General features: G+C 40.1%; 1 protein-coding gene across 10 annotated transcripts in view; it reads left to right on the top strand.

Annotated features, from left to right (window-relative positions):
• Positions 1–10,736, top strand: part of TNRC6B (trinucleotide repeat containing adaptor 6B) — a 92,928-nt gene extending 82,192 nt beyond the window's left edge. For all 10 annotated transcript variants that reach the window (XM_082241272.1, XM_082241269.1, XM_082241271.1 and 7 more), the window contains 3 exons: positions 2,303–2,373; positions 3,185–3,324; positions 5,708–10,736. In XM_082241272.1, coding sequence (XP_082097398.1) covers positions 2,303–2,373; positions 3,185–3,324; positions 5,708–6,095 — 599 coding nt within the window. In that variant the 3' untranslated portion in view covers positions 6,096–10,736. The remainder of the gene's footprint in view (positions 1–2,302; positions 2,374–3,184; positions 3,325–5,707) is intronic.
• The last annotated feature ends 4,746 nt before the right edge of the window (positions 10,737–15,482 follow it).

Raw genomic sequence — 15,482 nt, 5'->3', positions numbered from 1 at the left:
TTTCTGATCACTGCAGCAAGAGAAACTTTCACTTACCCCTGAGAGAGCATATGAGCTAGGCCCTTCTTTTCCTTCACTTCATCTTTTTCACCTTTTTTTCTCTACAGTGGATTTAAAAAAAAAAAACCACAAAAAACCTTTGTGCTAATTCTGCAACAGTGCATGCCTCACTCTCAAGCGGGTGCTTGTGGTGCGGTGCAACTGGCACTTTTTAAGAGGTGTTCAGTTTGTGGCAGCAGACTACCTCCTTAACTTGGTGAGGGACCTGTAATGCATATGGTTCCAGCTGTCTATGTTTCACTAGGCAGACACACAAAACCACTTGTTTCAGGCACAGGGAATGTTGTTAGAGCAGGCTGTCTTTGCCTTCAGTGCCAAGGTCAAAGTCTCCAGAGCAGCACAAGCTACACAACTTTGTTCCACTTCAGTTCTGCTCATGTTGTTGATGGCAGGGACGGTATCCTTGAACCGATAGGTCACGTGTGCTATGGAGGTCTTCCATAGCTTGCTTACTACACTGTCCTCTATGGGAACTGAATTGCCCTTTACATTGACCATGGCTGTTAACCTCTCCAGCCTTCACTTCTGCCTCTGATTCTGGACTGCTCTCTGCCACAGACGCTTTCTTGCTCACTAAGCCCTGTTTCCTCTTCAGCTTCTGACACCTCCTTCCTGTCTGCTCCCTCTGACCACTCATCATCATCCCACCACCAATCCCTGGGCTCTGAGTCTTGGAGGCTCCCCAGCTGGTTCCTCCCACCACTCAACATCCAGTCCATGACACCCAAATGTGTTTTTCTTTTCTAAACTTCAGTCCCTTCTTTTAGAGGAAAATACCAAAATCTTCCTCTGAAAAGAGATAAACTGGTACTCAATGCCTTGTGCATTTAGCATTTTTTTAAGCATTTCGCTATCCCCTAGAAGACTGAGGTCTTTGGCTACTTCTGGACCTTCAGGATGTGTCATAAGTCCAAAGACATGCAGGATGGTAACCCTTGTCAAATTCTTTTAAGTGAAAGCAAGCATCTTTCATGTCAGAGCTTGGTCCACATCCACAGATTTGGAAGATGCTTAGCCTTTCAGCCAAAACTTTGCTGTTTGCCCCACTTTGCTCTGAGTGACTGCAGCTTCTCTATAGGATTGCAAAGTTTTAGAGCTATTTAGAACTCTCATCATTGCACACTTCTGTCAGTAAGGGATTTTGATCTTCCTATAGATAGATGACTGCCTACTTATTGCATCCACTCAGACCAAGTTGCTTTTACACTTTGCGTTCACAGCATCGGGCTTCTGTATCAATGTGGCAAAGTTTCCAGTACATCACCCCATGTGCTCTTTTTGATTCTGGTAGAAGTTTATGAATCTCCTGTCCTCTGGCTGAGCTTGAAACCTTATTGCAGGATTGAGGCACCTCAGCCCCAGGGGTTGAATTCTGCACTCCAGGCCTTTCTGTCTTTCCCTTGGAACTTTCCCCAGTCAGTAACCTTCACTGGTTGTGCTTAACACCCCAAATGTTTTTGCCAGGCTGCAATGTGTCCTTGAACTCTGCTAATGTCACTTGAATTTCTGGAGGGAGGATAGACAGAATTGTGTGAGTGTGTGTAGAAACTAGCTCACTGTACAAAAGCTAAAAATTTGCATTTGTTGCTTCATCCACTTTTCCCTCTGGCTTCACCCCCACTGTCATGTGGCCCTTGGAAGATTGCAGAAAAGGAAATGTCCTCCTTTGACTGAAAAAGGTTCTCCACTCCTGCCTTATTTGGGTGGCTGCTGACACGGCAGTTCAACCTAGATTCTGGGGCCAATGGCCTTGAGAACTGTCATCCACCCATCTGAGAATGTGTCCTCTTTAGTGTTGATTTCTGTATGTGTTCCAGCCAGGAGTCAACTCCCAGGCAAAACATCTCATCTTGTCTTCTCAGTTCTGCATTCCTGTCATGGTTTGATCCTCAGCAGCTATAGTTCCACCTGATACTGTAACTGCAAATGTCATTTTGACCTGCTCTCCGTCTCATGTTTCTTTATATAGCTGCCGCAACAGGAAATTGTTGGGAAGGTAGAAGCCATACTGCTTTGAGTGTGCTCTTATCTTTTGAAAGTTCTGAATGTTACTTTGTGCAACTGCAGAATCCATATGTGTAGCTGCACCAGTGACCACTTGAACAACCCTGTCTTTCATGTTAAATGTGGCAAGTGAAATGGTTTCTATAAAGCACAGAATTCATTCTGGTTTTCTGTTTAAGATCAATTTTGAAGTAGGTCTCATCCAAATGTATCCTGCCTTCTGTTTAATCATTTGCAGCCTCTACCTGGAGTGATGGTGGATCTGTTCGTCCCAGCTACTGGCTGGTTCTTCACAATCTCACTCCGCAGGTATTTCTGTCTTCTGCTTCCTTTTTATTACTGAAACAAGACTTTTCTAAATTGTTGATTGTTTTAAATAAATATTGTATTTATGTAGCAACACAAGCTAACTGGTATGACAGTGTGTTTAGGACATGAGAGACCTACTGTAAACCACATTTTCAGCTTTTTTTTTTATTGGATTGTGAATTAATTGCAGTGCTTGTTTTAGTTAGTTAGTTAGGTAAGTAAGCAATTTTGTGAATGCAAAACATAGTGTTGTCGTTTTTTCACAAAACTCCCAGTCTTCAGGATGCTAGGCAGAATGGCTAGTTTTCTCTCTTATGTTTTCATAGCGAAACCACAGAATGTTTCCAGCACTGCTGCCAAAAACAAAGGCCTGTAAGGTTCCTTCAGCTTTTGTTTGTGTCTGCTGAGACACCATGCTCTCTCAGTACAGTCATACTTCGTGTTGCATTAGGTTCATGTTGCGCCTTTTCAGCTTGCGAATGCGGCAAACCCAGAAGCATATACTTCCAGGTTTTGCCCCGTGCGCATGCACAGAAGCGTTCTGCACACTTAGTACATGTGCAGAAGCGGCACTCTAGTTACAGACTTTTCAGGGTGTGAACGGCACCCCGGACCAGATCGAGTCCGTAACTAGAGGTACCACTGTATTTTGAGCTTAGTTTCTTTCTCTTATGGCATTTACAGTAATTGCCTGATATTTTTGGTTTGTATATTAACCATACTATTTCAGGTATATTTACAAATGAAAATACTTACCTCCCCGCCATAAACCTGCTGTTTGTCTTTGTTCTTCCAATCTGTTCTTCACAAGATTGATGGGTCAACTTTGAGGACCATCTGCATGCAGCATGGTCCACTGCTGACATTCCATCTCAACCTGACCCAAGGCACCGCCCTTATCCGATACAGCACCAAGCAGGAGGCAGCCAAGGCCCAGACTGCACTGCACATGTGAGTTACACCAACAACCTTTCCTGACCATTTGCAACCTCATTTTGTCAGTAGATGGAAGTCTTGTGTGCAAGAGGTAGCCCAGCAATGTGTTTTGTTTGCCTAGTGCCCAGATTTGAAATGGCATTAAAGAGGTTTTTTCCCCAGGGGCTCCTGGAAGGGCAGCATTTACACTGGGATGGCTCCTCCCATATGGCTGGACAGGCGGGGTCAGTTAAGGATCCTTGGCTGGGGGAGGCGCCATCCCCACTTTCACCAGACCTGCCTTGCCTCTTACGTTGGTCAGACAGGTCTCTAGTGCTGCAAGGCTCCTGACCCAGCACATTTTTCCATTCTCATTTATTTACTTTTAACTTACATTTTTCCATTTCTTATTTAATTTCTTTTTCCTTGTAATTTTCGTTCTTTTAATGCCCTTCCCTCCTCTCCTTTTGCCTCCCTGGCCAAGGAGGCAGACTCGGCCAGCTCTGAGGAAGAGCTCTGTATTTTTCACGAGGAGGCTCTCCCCCAGAGCCCACAGGAAGGCACCCAGGCGGCTTCTGCTGCCCCAAAGAGCTCAAACGCTCTACGCAGTGAAATAGAACCTGGACAACTGATTTGCACAGTAGTGCAACAGCAACAGTTCCCTGATTCCCAGTTGACTTGTGCTGCAGCAAAAGGAGCTTGTGTGTACCATTTCTGGCTGGCACTGGAGTTTCTCCTTTAGTCTTCACCTTTCCCTGGACAGGGGAGCCCAGGGGAGAAGCACGGACACCAAGTATGCTAGACTAGACGGTCCGTTCACTGATCCAACAGGGCTCTTACGCAGTATCTAGAAGGTAGAGGCATATTCTGTTATCTGGCTGAACTGTTCTCACCTCCAGGCAAAGTCCATTTTGTGGCCTTCCACTAGATTGGGAAACTAAAAAAGCAAACAAAAATATTTCAGGTAATGGTGTGCCTCTTTTTAAAAGCTAAATTAGTATTCTCTTTAAAAGCTTTTGAAATATTTCTGTTAACTTAAAATATTTTAATATGGATCTCAAAAGGATGTTCAATTATTATTCTCATTACTGTATCCAATTACATTTCAGTTTGGTTAACTATTTGAGTGAGAATAGAGAAGAGATTAGATAAGTCAAAGCTTTGATTATGACCTGATTGAGGCATGGCAAAGCATAGTTTGTTGTTACTTACTTGAACTACAGCAAGCCTCAGATTTATATGCTCCCTCTGCTCTTCCTTCTCTCTACTTTGAATGGGAAGGGGCAAGAGAAATTTAAAGCTCTGTCACTTTTTGCAAAAACTGCAGCTTCCTTTTTCATCTGAATACAGGAAATTGGTTTATTTAACCGTAGTTAATTAACTAATAAACTAGTATATCAAAGCACCATTTGATCCTGGTTTGATAAAATCAAATCTTAGTTTCCCATATGTAAATAAAAAGGGAAGCATTTGGAAGAGGCATGGTTGTAGTTTAGTTCAGTTACCCCAGGAGGATGAGATCTGGCTATACACCTCTGAAGTTTCACGTTTGCACTTCATCTATTCTGGGCAGACATGTTCTTTACTAGCTTTTCCTTGTCTTCTGTACTCTTTTGCCCTGTGCTCATGAGCTTCAGCTTAATTTGTTTCTTCTCCCCTCACTCTGGGGAAGAGGGCTGTCTGCTGGGGTAGGGGCCACCACTGGCAGCTGGATGGTAACAGCTCAACAGGATGCTTGCGCTGCCTCTCCCCTCAGGGAGTTTTGAAGGATTATGTGAGAAGCATGAAATTTATGTTTCTTGCCTGTAAGTGGCTTTCTTAACCAAAAATTGTGGATGGTATATCCATGCTTGTATTCATCCTGAAAGAAGAAATATTTTTGGTGCATGTTTCATGACAGCATTTACATTTGCAGTTTTTTTTGTACACGAAGAACATGCAAATTTTGTTGCTGCCATAAGTTTGTGGGCTCGTGGGGAAAGCAGTGGACTTGCACATTTGTGAGGTGACCATGACTCTGCTTGCAATGGGCTACAAACTGGGTCTTACTTGCCTTGCAAAAGTACGCTAATATTTGGACAAATGTTAGGGCCCCAGTATGAATATTTGCGACTCTTACCACTATTCTCAGAAATCTCGTTTGTATATCAGCTTCCAAATTTGGAAAAACTTTTGCAAAAATATGCATACATGCTTAAACCATTTTTTTTCTTTTAAAGTAAAAGAAAACAATATTAATTCTGGAAAACAAATGTAGTAAGGATGAGGGCACTATATAAATATTGTTCTGCCGCTCATACTAATTTTCTTTGTTGAACTATATATTCTTTGCAATGTTAAACTGTGGATTTGGCTCATGTTTCTGGGATATATTTTCCTGTTAACTTTTGTTTCTGTTCATTCTACCCTATTTTTTTAGGTGTGTTTTGGGAAACACTACCATCTTGGCTGAGTTTGCCACAGACGAGGAGGTTAGTCGCTTTCTGGCACAAGCTCAGCCTTCTACACCTGCAGCAACACCCAGCACACCTGCAGCAGGCTGGCAGTCTCTAGAGACAGGACAGAATCAGACAGATCCAGTGGGACCTGCTTTGAATCTTTTTGGTGGGTCAACAGGGCTTGGGCAGTGGAGCAGCGGCGGTGGCAGCAGCAGTGGGGGTGACCTTGCTGGTGCTTCATTATGGGCCTCCCCAAATTACTCTTCAAGCTTGTGGGGGGTTCAGAGTGTAGAAGATCCCCACAGGATGGGAAGCCCTGCTCCCTTACTACCTGGAGACCTTCTAGGCGGAGGGTCGGATTCAATCTGAACTTAAAACTTTCAACTCTGACCTCGTGACCTTTTTTGGAACAGCAGCAGCACTAACTTGACCTTTTCTTTTTTTTCAACTTGCAATAAATACATTTTAAAAGGAAAAAAGAAAATGGAGAGAGAAAAAAAGGTGGGTCATTGACAGGACTGTCTGAGCACATAGTTGCCTCCCTTATAACTTCAGTTTTTTCGTTTGGAATATGAATCCAAAAAGAGAACATATCACTCTTGAAATACTTGAATCATGAACGCCAACTTAGAAAGACAATGTGAAGCAAGTACACATACCATTCAAATCTAAACACAAAAATTTAAAAAAATTAGTTTCTAGTTTTTCACTTTTTCATGTTATACGGAAGTTGTTGCTACGAAACATATATACTGAAAAATAGCTTTTTAACTTTGTTTGCACTGGGTGTGTTTCCGTCCTTAGGTCTACTATGTCGGGAAGGGGCAGGGTTCAAAAGAATTGGGGGTGGGGTGGGAGGGGAAGACTTGACGGAGCCTCACTTTAAAAAACAAAAAAAGGAAAAAAAACACTTTGTGATTGGCTGGTTGATATATACCAGTATGTTCTGGCACATGTAACTGCCCCGTGTGTGTGTGTGTGTTTCTGTGAGAGCGTGTATGTGAGCATGATTGTGTGCGTGTGTGTGCGTTTTTGTCTTGGAAAGCTGCATTGCTGTTGGTCAGCAACCTACCTGGCTAGACTCTTAAACTGAATAATGATGGTGCCTGTGACTGGTGCAAAATCAAATTGACCTGTGTTAAAATCTGTCGGTGGTATTTTTATTTTAGCAGGGTATTCTGCGCAGTACAGATCTTGTTCTGACCCTGTCATAGAGCAAAACACTGCCATATCCTAAGGATTTGGTGAGAGGGGTGCCAGTGTGGGAGTTCAGGGTTTTGAGGGTGGGGAGGGGGGTGATCTGTTTTGCCTAGAAGTGTATTTGTGTCTCTAATGAGACTTTTTGAGTGAACCCAAGCTTACTTTTTATGACAAGGCCTTTCACCTTTTGGGGGACACCAGGGGGTAATGGGCATCACATTTCTTTGTGACAAAGACCTATGTAATAGTTGAAGCTTCTGCAGTCCGTAAGAACCAAATCCTGTAGCTATTCCTCAAGTCTGCATACTAAGGTTCTTATCCTTTCATGGAAAATCCACCAAAATTCAGGCCTAACTGTATTTTCTTAAGTGGTCTGCTGTTTGTGACAAAACTAAAATGTCAGTAGTTTGCTGGCCTATCTTGTATTGTGAAAGCACATGCAGCAACTTTTGTTCTCCTTTCTCCACAGTGAGCGTTACCTGTGCCAGGCCTAGGTGTATTACAGCACCAGACCATCACTGACAGAAACGTTTACTTACGAATGTTCTTAAACCAGTGTGTACTTTGAGCATTTTTTCTCTGTGTATTTCCTGTGTATGTCTTGCTTAGGCTTTGCTTAGGCAGGCATATAACTAGCAAAGACTTCTTTTGTTTATAAAGTATTGCACCTTTATTATTTTTACTTTTCCCTGTACTGTTGCTCTTTATTGTCGGTATTTAAAGAAAGGTTGTATGTTGTTGATGTTGTTGTTAATGTTGTTGTTGTTTTATTTTTTTAAACAACAGTGTAGTAGTACTCTGGGCAGGATAGGGGAGACCTATACTTAATTCAGAAGATAGCCAGTGTGTGCACTGGGACAGAATTGCTTGTTGTGAAGAAAGCCGTAGCAAACATTGCCTTTTCACAAAGCAATTTTGAAGATGGGCAGACAGGATAAGAACAGGGAGAAGGAGGCATTATTCTTTGAAGTGCTAGAACTTAGCTCTGGATTTTTGCTAGCTCTGCATTATACTGAATAACAAAAGTGCTGCAATATTCTGTACCAGCAAATACCTACATAACTCCGGTACTTGGAAGTAGCAGATCATAATGTACAGGATCACAACAGAAGATTCTTTCTCCTTCAGCAGTTTCATTTAAAAAATAAATAAATCAGTGGTGTCTGCTATATAAGTATTGATAGCAAAATTAAAGCAAAAAAATTCCTCACATTTATGTAGAAAGGGAGGAGTTGTGAATTCTGTACATGAACTCGGTTTCACAGGAAGACTAAATAAGGGGATTACTGCATTTACATCTGCCTGTTATTTTGCTGTGAAGTTGAGTGGTAAACATAGACAGGTGTTGCGTATTTAACCTTCAGAATCTGCAGCATATGTGGATCTTTTAAGTGTTTCCCTATTTATCCCTTTGTCATTGTATCTTGTAAGTTGAAGCAAAATGTTCCCCCCATTCCTGCCAGTTAAGTTTCCCTTGCAGCCCCTACACATGCCTGCTCCTAAAACAGCTGTATTTGTCTTTGGGGCCTCAGTGTTGAAAGCATGCAGGACAAACTATAATAAAAAAAAGCTCTGAGCTGGGAGGACATCGGAATACTGCACCTCATGGCCTAGAAAACAGCTATGTGCTCCAATATGTGACTTGACACACAAGCAGGTTCACTACTGTGTTATCACTCTCTCCCAACCTGCCCTACGGTCCCTTTGCCTGCACTTTGGATTTGTTGAGTTCATTACGATACTACGGTGAAAGCCGGGTGCTAGAGCCCCTCTTGTTTACAAGACATAATGAGGGATATGACATATTTAAAAAATGAAAAGCTAAAATGTTCTTCCATCACAAGCTTAAAGGGAAAAAATTAAAAACTTTTTAAAAAAAGACCAAAAAGTGCGTGTGCATATATAAATATATATATATATAAGATGAAGACTAACTCTGGGAGCATTTAACAGTGTTTTTGTGTTTTAACATTTATTTTCCTGCTTTAAATTTGCAAGCATTCTCAGGAATTCTAGGGTAGGAAGCCAGTTTTCGAAGATGGTTTATTTAACCTTTACCTTATCCTAGATAGATGGTTGTTTCTTTCGTAAACTTTTACAAGTTCCTGAATCTTCAAAAAGTTTAAAAGTTTTTTTCTTTACAAAAAGCAAAAAATTTGAAAAACAAAATCTAACTAATACAAACTCCAATTGTCAGAACTGGGGATCAAAAAAATTTTAAAGTACAAATTGATTACAAAAGAATTCTCAGTAGCAGCAACACAAATTCATTGTATTCTTAAAAGTCCAAGTTGTGAAAAGATTTATACTTTTAGAGCTTAGTCTCAAGTGGAAGTGCGTGTGCAGATGAGTGGGGGAGAGGATTGCGTATGAATGAAAGTATAACCATCTAGTTGTTTCACAGTGAACATAAAATCTTCCTCCAAGCACCTTTTTAAAATAAACAGTTAAAAAAGAGTAAAAAAATGCATTTTGATTTGACTAAATCCGTGAACCACAGTTAATAAGAATTGCTGGGAGTACAGGATGGTGCTTCGTGAAACCACTTTTAGATTGACAGTGCTTCAGAGAAGCAGAATCTTTATTGTGCCCCAGTAATGGAGCTGTTTTAACTTTTGCTAATTTTAAAACAGAAAATAGGGAAAGAAGAATGTGGGAGAAATCAGTGAAGTGTACCTGGGAAAAATGGCTTGGTGTATTTTAATCATTTTGAAGATTTTTTTTGTTTGCTTTTTCCATTTATCAACCAGAGATGTGTAAGTGAGAAATTTTGGGAAGTGGGTTGGAGGTAAGATATATTAACTGCTGCTGCCAGCTACTGGGACTCCCATTCTTAAGAACCAGTTTACTGCAGCTTTTTCCTGGGATGGATAGCTCAGAGCTTCCAGCACAAAGAGAGAAGGACTTAATGTGCTTGAAGCATTTTTGTTAGAATGAAAATAACAAGCCGCTTTAGTGCCTTTGTAATACATCCTTGCATCCTACAAAAGACATATGCAGTCTAGTCACTCCAAGGAAACAAATGAACCCATTTTTCTAAAACAAAAAGCATTTCTCTGAGCATGCTGAATAGAAGCCTCAAAGGCCTGCCGTGCAAAGAGTTACATATAAAATAACGTACATGTAAACATTTTTCTTTGAAATCTAAGGGCAATTTTCATGCATTACTACTTTCTTGTTTTGAACTACTCTTCAAATAGAAGTGTGAAGTAATACCTGGTTTTCTGTGACATCAGTTGTGTGTTCTTTAGTTGTGTGTTGAATTGTTTCCCAAATTGCACCTTGAAAAAAAATGCATCAACTGATTCCTAGTGTGATAGGCCAGTGAGAGGAGCCCCCTTTTGTTTTTTTAAAGGAAGTTATTTATCTGAACATTTTATCAGAGGCTTTGACTTATTTCCCCCTATAATTTTTTTTAAGTCGAAAATTACAAAAGCCTGTTACTTGGCTGACAACTGCTGAAGAAGGTAGAAAGGTAAATGTGTAACTGTCATATTTAAAGCATCCTTTGCCTCTCAACATTTCAACCTATGCATATTGAAGTTTGTCATATTTTTGAAGAAGTGAACTAAAATATCAATCTTGGCAACCTTCCATCCCTGATGAATACCTGGAATGTTTAATCAGCCCTTTGGACCATAGCAATACAGGTTTCCAAACACCTTTTATGTTTTGAATCTGCTATGTTCTCTGGCCAGTGAGGATGATACTTTTGGGAACTAAGCACTAAACTATACTTGAGAAAATGTTTTCTGCAGCTGTTTTGTGGGTGGTGTTACTATATTTTCATGTATGTTCTACACACACACAAAGGCAATAGGTCTCATGGGGTGTTGGAGACCTCTTCAGATTGCCAGAGCACCCTGCGCAGCTTGAAGCCACGTGTCAAATTTTTTGTTTTCTCTTATAAAGTTGCTCCCTCCATGAAAAGGAGAAACAGTCCATATCAATGTTTTGTCCTCCTTTTTAGTTGTATATTTTAAATGCACATGCCCACCTTAAAAAATAGCCCTATTTTGGTTCTATTCACTCTTTTAATATATGGCCTATATGAACCTACTGCCAGAACCAGCATCTAATTGGATGGGTCTTGCGATAACACCTTTCCTATAATAGTACTATTCCCAGAAAGCTGCTTATTATGCCATGCTGAACCATTCTCGGAAGGTTACAGTCTTTTCCAGTGCACCCGTATAAAGTGGATAGAGTGAGCTTTTCCTTCACTCTTGGGTTCCCTTTGTAAAGGAATATGTTAAAAGCATGTTTTACTCTGCCACTTAGCCAAAGCAAAACTCTTCACCTTACCTTTGGAAATTTTAAAAATAAATTAGTGAATATAAACAGACAGAGCAGGCATTTGAACTGGCAAGTGTAACAAGTATTAACACCTCTTTCTATTCTGTCCTCCACTGCCATGGCAAATTTACCTGATCTTCACTGTCATCCAAATAGTAGTGTTCAAATCACTCACCTTTATTTTTTTTATAGTATTGTCTAATTGAGATACTCTGTTCTCCCCCGAGATGGTTCTGTTTAGTTTAGCTGTATTGTTCCTTCATTATAAATATGCAACAGCAAAAACACTCTGCATATAGTACAAATGCTACCCAAAGTGCAGTTAAAATGATGCATTCTGAAATGAATACATGCTTTCCAAGGCATGCATTGATTGGAGCGATACTGACTGAAGGAAGATGGATAAAATCTATATTACTGGTTTCCCTAATTTTCCACAAAGCTACAGCTGTTCATTTGAATGCTGATTAGTCTCCATGTTATGATATGCTAATGATATTGGGAGCATTATGTAGATTGATGATTTGGTAGTAACAGTTACACCTGTTGAATACAAGGCTTAATCAGCAAAGATGTAATGTTGTTTATTCTTTATTCCAATAATATTTTGCAGATTTTCCTACTGTAGCAATCCCTCTCAAAGATTTAAAACTTTGCTGATTTTTTAAAAGTATATATTGACTCTGATCCATACAATTTGGTCATACAGTTTTGATCTGTTATGAATTAGTAAATTTCTAAGAAAATTCTGTAGTGCTCTTAAGGATGGGTGAAAGGAGTAAAATAAACAAATTTTGTGATGAAGATAGCTTTTATCCTCCTTCAGAACATTGCTAAAATGTATACAAACAGTCGCCAAATTAAAAGGATTATTCCCCTCTTATGCTACAATAGGGAACAAAATTCTAACCTGATCTTCTGGCTGTCAGGCCTCATCAGATGCTAGCAGTTGTCAGACCAACCTAAGTGCCCTTTAACTGTTCTCCATGGCCATGTCAGATACAGATAAACAGTTTCACATGGCTGAGAGGATATTTAACAGGCACCATAGACATTACCAAATGTGTGATATGGGACAGTGTCAACATACCTGCTTCTTAAGTTTGTGCAGTATGGCATATATTTACAAATTTCTCAGAGACATGGGCCATAGAAGGATCAAAAGAATCAACCTCAACTAAGAGCCAGTTTCTTCGTGTACTTGGCAGTGGTGATAGCTAGAGTTATATATACCCTTGTCTTTTTTTAAAATGCATTTTTTTTAGCCATAGAGTTTGAATGTGTTTTTACTTGAGCCTGACAACCATCCATTTAAACACAAATCCATGTTATTGAAGTTAAAGCATTGTGCCAGGCAGCCTGTGGGTATATTTTGACATATGATTAGCTGTCCATGGAGCAAAATAAAATAAGAATATGGAGAAATGTTCCATGGATAAACAACACAGTTGGACAGTGTCGAGCAAGAAGTGGTGTGTTTTTTTAAGCGCTTAGTGCCTCATCTTAGGTAATAGTATGCCAGTTAATGCATTCAAAGAACTAAAGTTCCTCATTTCTTACCATGTTTTAATCAGAGAAAATAAATGCATATTGTCTTTCTGTATTAGAAAATGCAGCGGTTAATTGAGTCCTCCTTATAAAGATTGCTTTGCTTGCTGGATAATAATTTTTGTGGCATGGTTGTGAATATCAAGTGCTTTTCTTCTCCTTCCTTATCCCAGCCAGACTGGCTCACCCTCCTTTTATATTAAGTGCTGAGTGCTTTGAAGTTTGGGTGGGAAGGGGCAGGGCATAAAGGAAATAAAGGGAGCCAAGTTAGAGCAGCCTTACTTTAGGGAGTAGCCTTACAACAGAGCTTTATAGTGAGGGTGTGCTGTATTCCAAATTGTGTAAGCCAAAAATGAAAAAAAAAACATTTATGCAAAAAGAGGCGTTAACTTCTTAACATAATATGTACCTTCTGAAGGTAGAATAGGGTCTCATGAAGTGATACATTGTGATGCTTCTTGCTGGGTCAGTAGGTATGGGATTTGGGATATAAGCGCTTAACATTCCCTTGTGGGGGTTTTTAGGGTTGTGTTTTGTTTTTAGTTTTGAACAAGCAGTAAGTTAAATGTGGTATCTCTGAATGTGCCTTTGTGAGTATGTGACTGTCAGTCCGAGAAGACTACTTGGGCTTGACAGGGGGAGATGATAGTCAGTTTATTCTCTCTAAAGGTCAAATGCAAAGATTCCAGCCTGCTGGTACCTTTTGACAAACAGTGTCTTTTGGGGCTGGTCTCTAAGCTGCGCAGTATGCAGTTGTGTGTGGCAGATGCATCCAGGTGTGGATGGGTTGTAATTCACATGTTGACATTTTTAGGCTAGTGCTCCGTTGCTGGTTGAATTCGTATATGTATTATGTACCTATTACATTTGTGTATGTGGCTTGCTTTAACTTTTTTTTTTTTTTTAAGCACTGGAAAATGAAACGCAGTGATGTTTGAGACACATTTATGCATGTAGAGAAGAAGGTATTTTGTAGCTTCTGCCATTCTTGGGTGTAGGCACACTTTTGCCCTCTATCAGTGTCCTGATAATAGAAAAAAAGAAATCTACCCTATAACTTCTAGCACACTTATTGTTGCCATTTAAATGAACAGGGTATTACACAAGAAAATAAGATGTTTTTGAAATGGTGAGGAAGAAGTGTTGTTTTTTAATCAAAAAGTAATTCTTTGTTTCTTTGAAGCTGTTTGTAGCTAAACATGGGAATCTGCAGTGTCTACTTTCATTTGTTTTGTTTTTTTTCATATATATTCCACCTCTTCTTCTCCCCACCTCAAATGCAAGGTGTACAAAATCAAGAGCTGCTGTAGCACCTCTCAGCAACCTTCCCAAATGAAAGCTCTAGCAGGCTCTCTTCATCTCCATTCAGGAAGACAAAGGGAGGAGAGATGCTGCAGCTTTCTTGCTTCGCTCTCATTCCTCTCTAATGGCCTTGAAATGTATTATTATGCAAATGTGAATTTTGATACTGAACTTTAAGAAGAGGTTGTTTCTTTTTCAAACAAAAAAAGGTCCCATATGTGGTCAGCATTGCTTCTTTTTCTTGTAAGTGAATTGTAAACTATGCATTCAGCAAGAGATGGTTTGGGGGAGGAAAAGAGAGTCCTGCGAAACTGTTGAAAATGTTTCTGTGTCCATTGAATTCCAACACTGATGTAGGAGGAAAGAGGTTCATGTCATGGGGGGACTTAATGGAACCCATCTCTTCTGAGAAGTTGACTTATTTGATTGCCAGGCAGATTTGTTTTTGGAGGGAATTAAAATCAACTTCAGAAATGAAGTAATGTCTGCCTGTTTCACAGGACTGTGCTTTCTTGCCATGCAGTGTTAGACCAGGATCAGCAGCATGACACAAAACAGCCCAAGGAGAGAATTTATCTACATAGCACCTCCTCCATTTGTTCAACCTCAGGAAATGGCACCTCATGCACTGTCTTTAAGGATTTACTCCAAAACTTCTTCTCCTTTACAACTGCCCTTGTTCCTCAGGAGAATTACAATGTGGCTTTTCCTTGCATGCATTTCCAAAAACTCTGTCCTAAAAGTTTCTACCAATTCCCATCGCAGATGAAACATAAAATAGCAATGCCAGCTTGGAACTACTGTAGAATATATACTGCACTGGCATTAGTCAATTCCTTGTCTTCTAATGTTCATCAGAACTGTTCAAGGAAGACTGCATGCTAGTCACCACCTGTGACTTCTTTGAGCTAATACTACCACTAATAAAATGGAGGTGAGTGATAGAGACTAGAAGAGGAAATTTACATGGATTCTTTTGCTGGCAAGAAGCTGCTTTGAAAGGAGAAAGATTTCACTTCCTTACTTTCCGAATGTAGAGGCTGCTTCCCATGTTAATGGAGGTGTGTTTCCTTTACAAGTCTCCCTTGGGTGTTGTGAACTGTGGTATCTGCCTCATTTCACCTTGGCATCATCATAGCCAAGAAATTCTCCTACCTATAATTCAGTGTTTTTTTCTCACACAGCAATTTTTTGTTGATGTTCACAGTACTGTAATGAATAATAAATAGCCTTGACCGCTCATTCTCACATGCATACTTGCCTTGCAGATGTGATCTTATCAGGATTCTTATCTGGTAGATTGCCTTTTTTGTTGTTGTTTGTTGAAGGGGAAAGTTTCCAGCTCTTTGTCTCAGAATACCTCGTGGTGCATATTTACCTTTAGTGTAACTGGCCTTGTATATTCTCTTT

This window comes from Podarcis vaucheri, assembly GCF_965113315.1.
Source record: "Podarcis vaucheri genome assembly, chromosome: 10".
NCBI classification, from domain to species: domain Eukaryota; kingdom Metazoa; phylum Chordata; class Lepidosauria; order Squamata; family Lacertidae; genus Podarcis; species Podarcis vaucheri.
The sequence above is the reverse complement of the archived record's forward strand: the minus strand, read 5'-3'. Positions and strand labels throughout refer to the sequence as shown.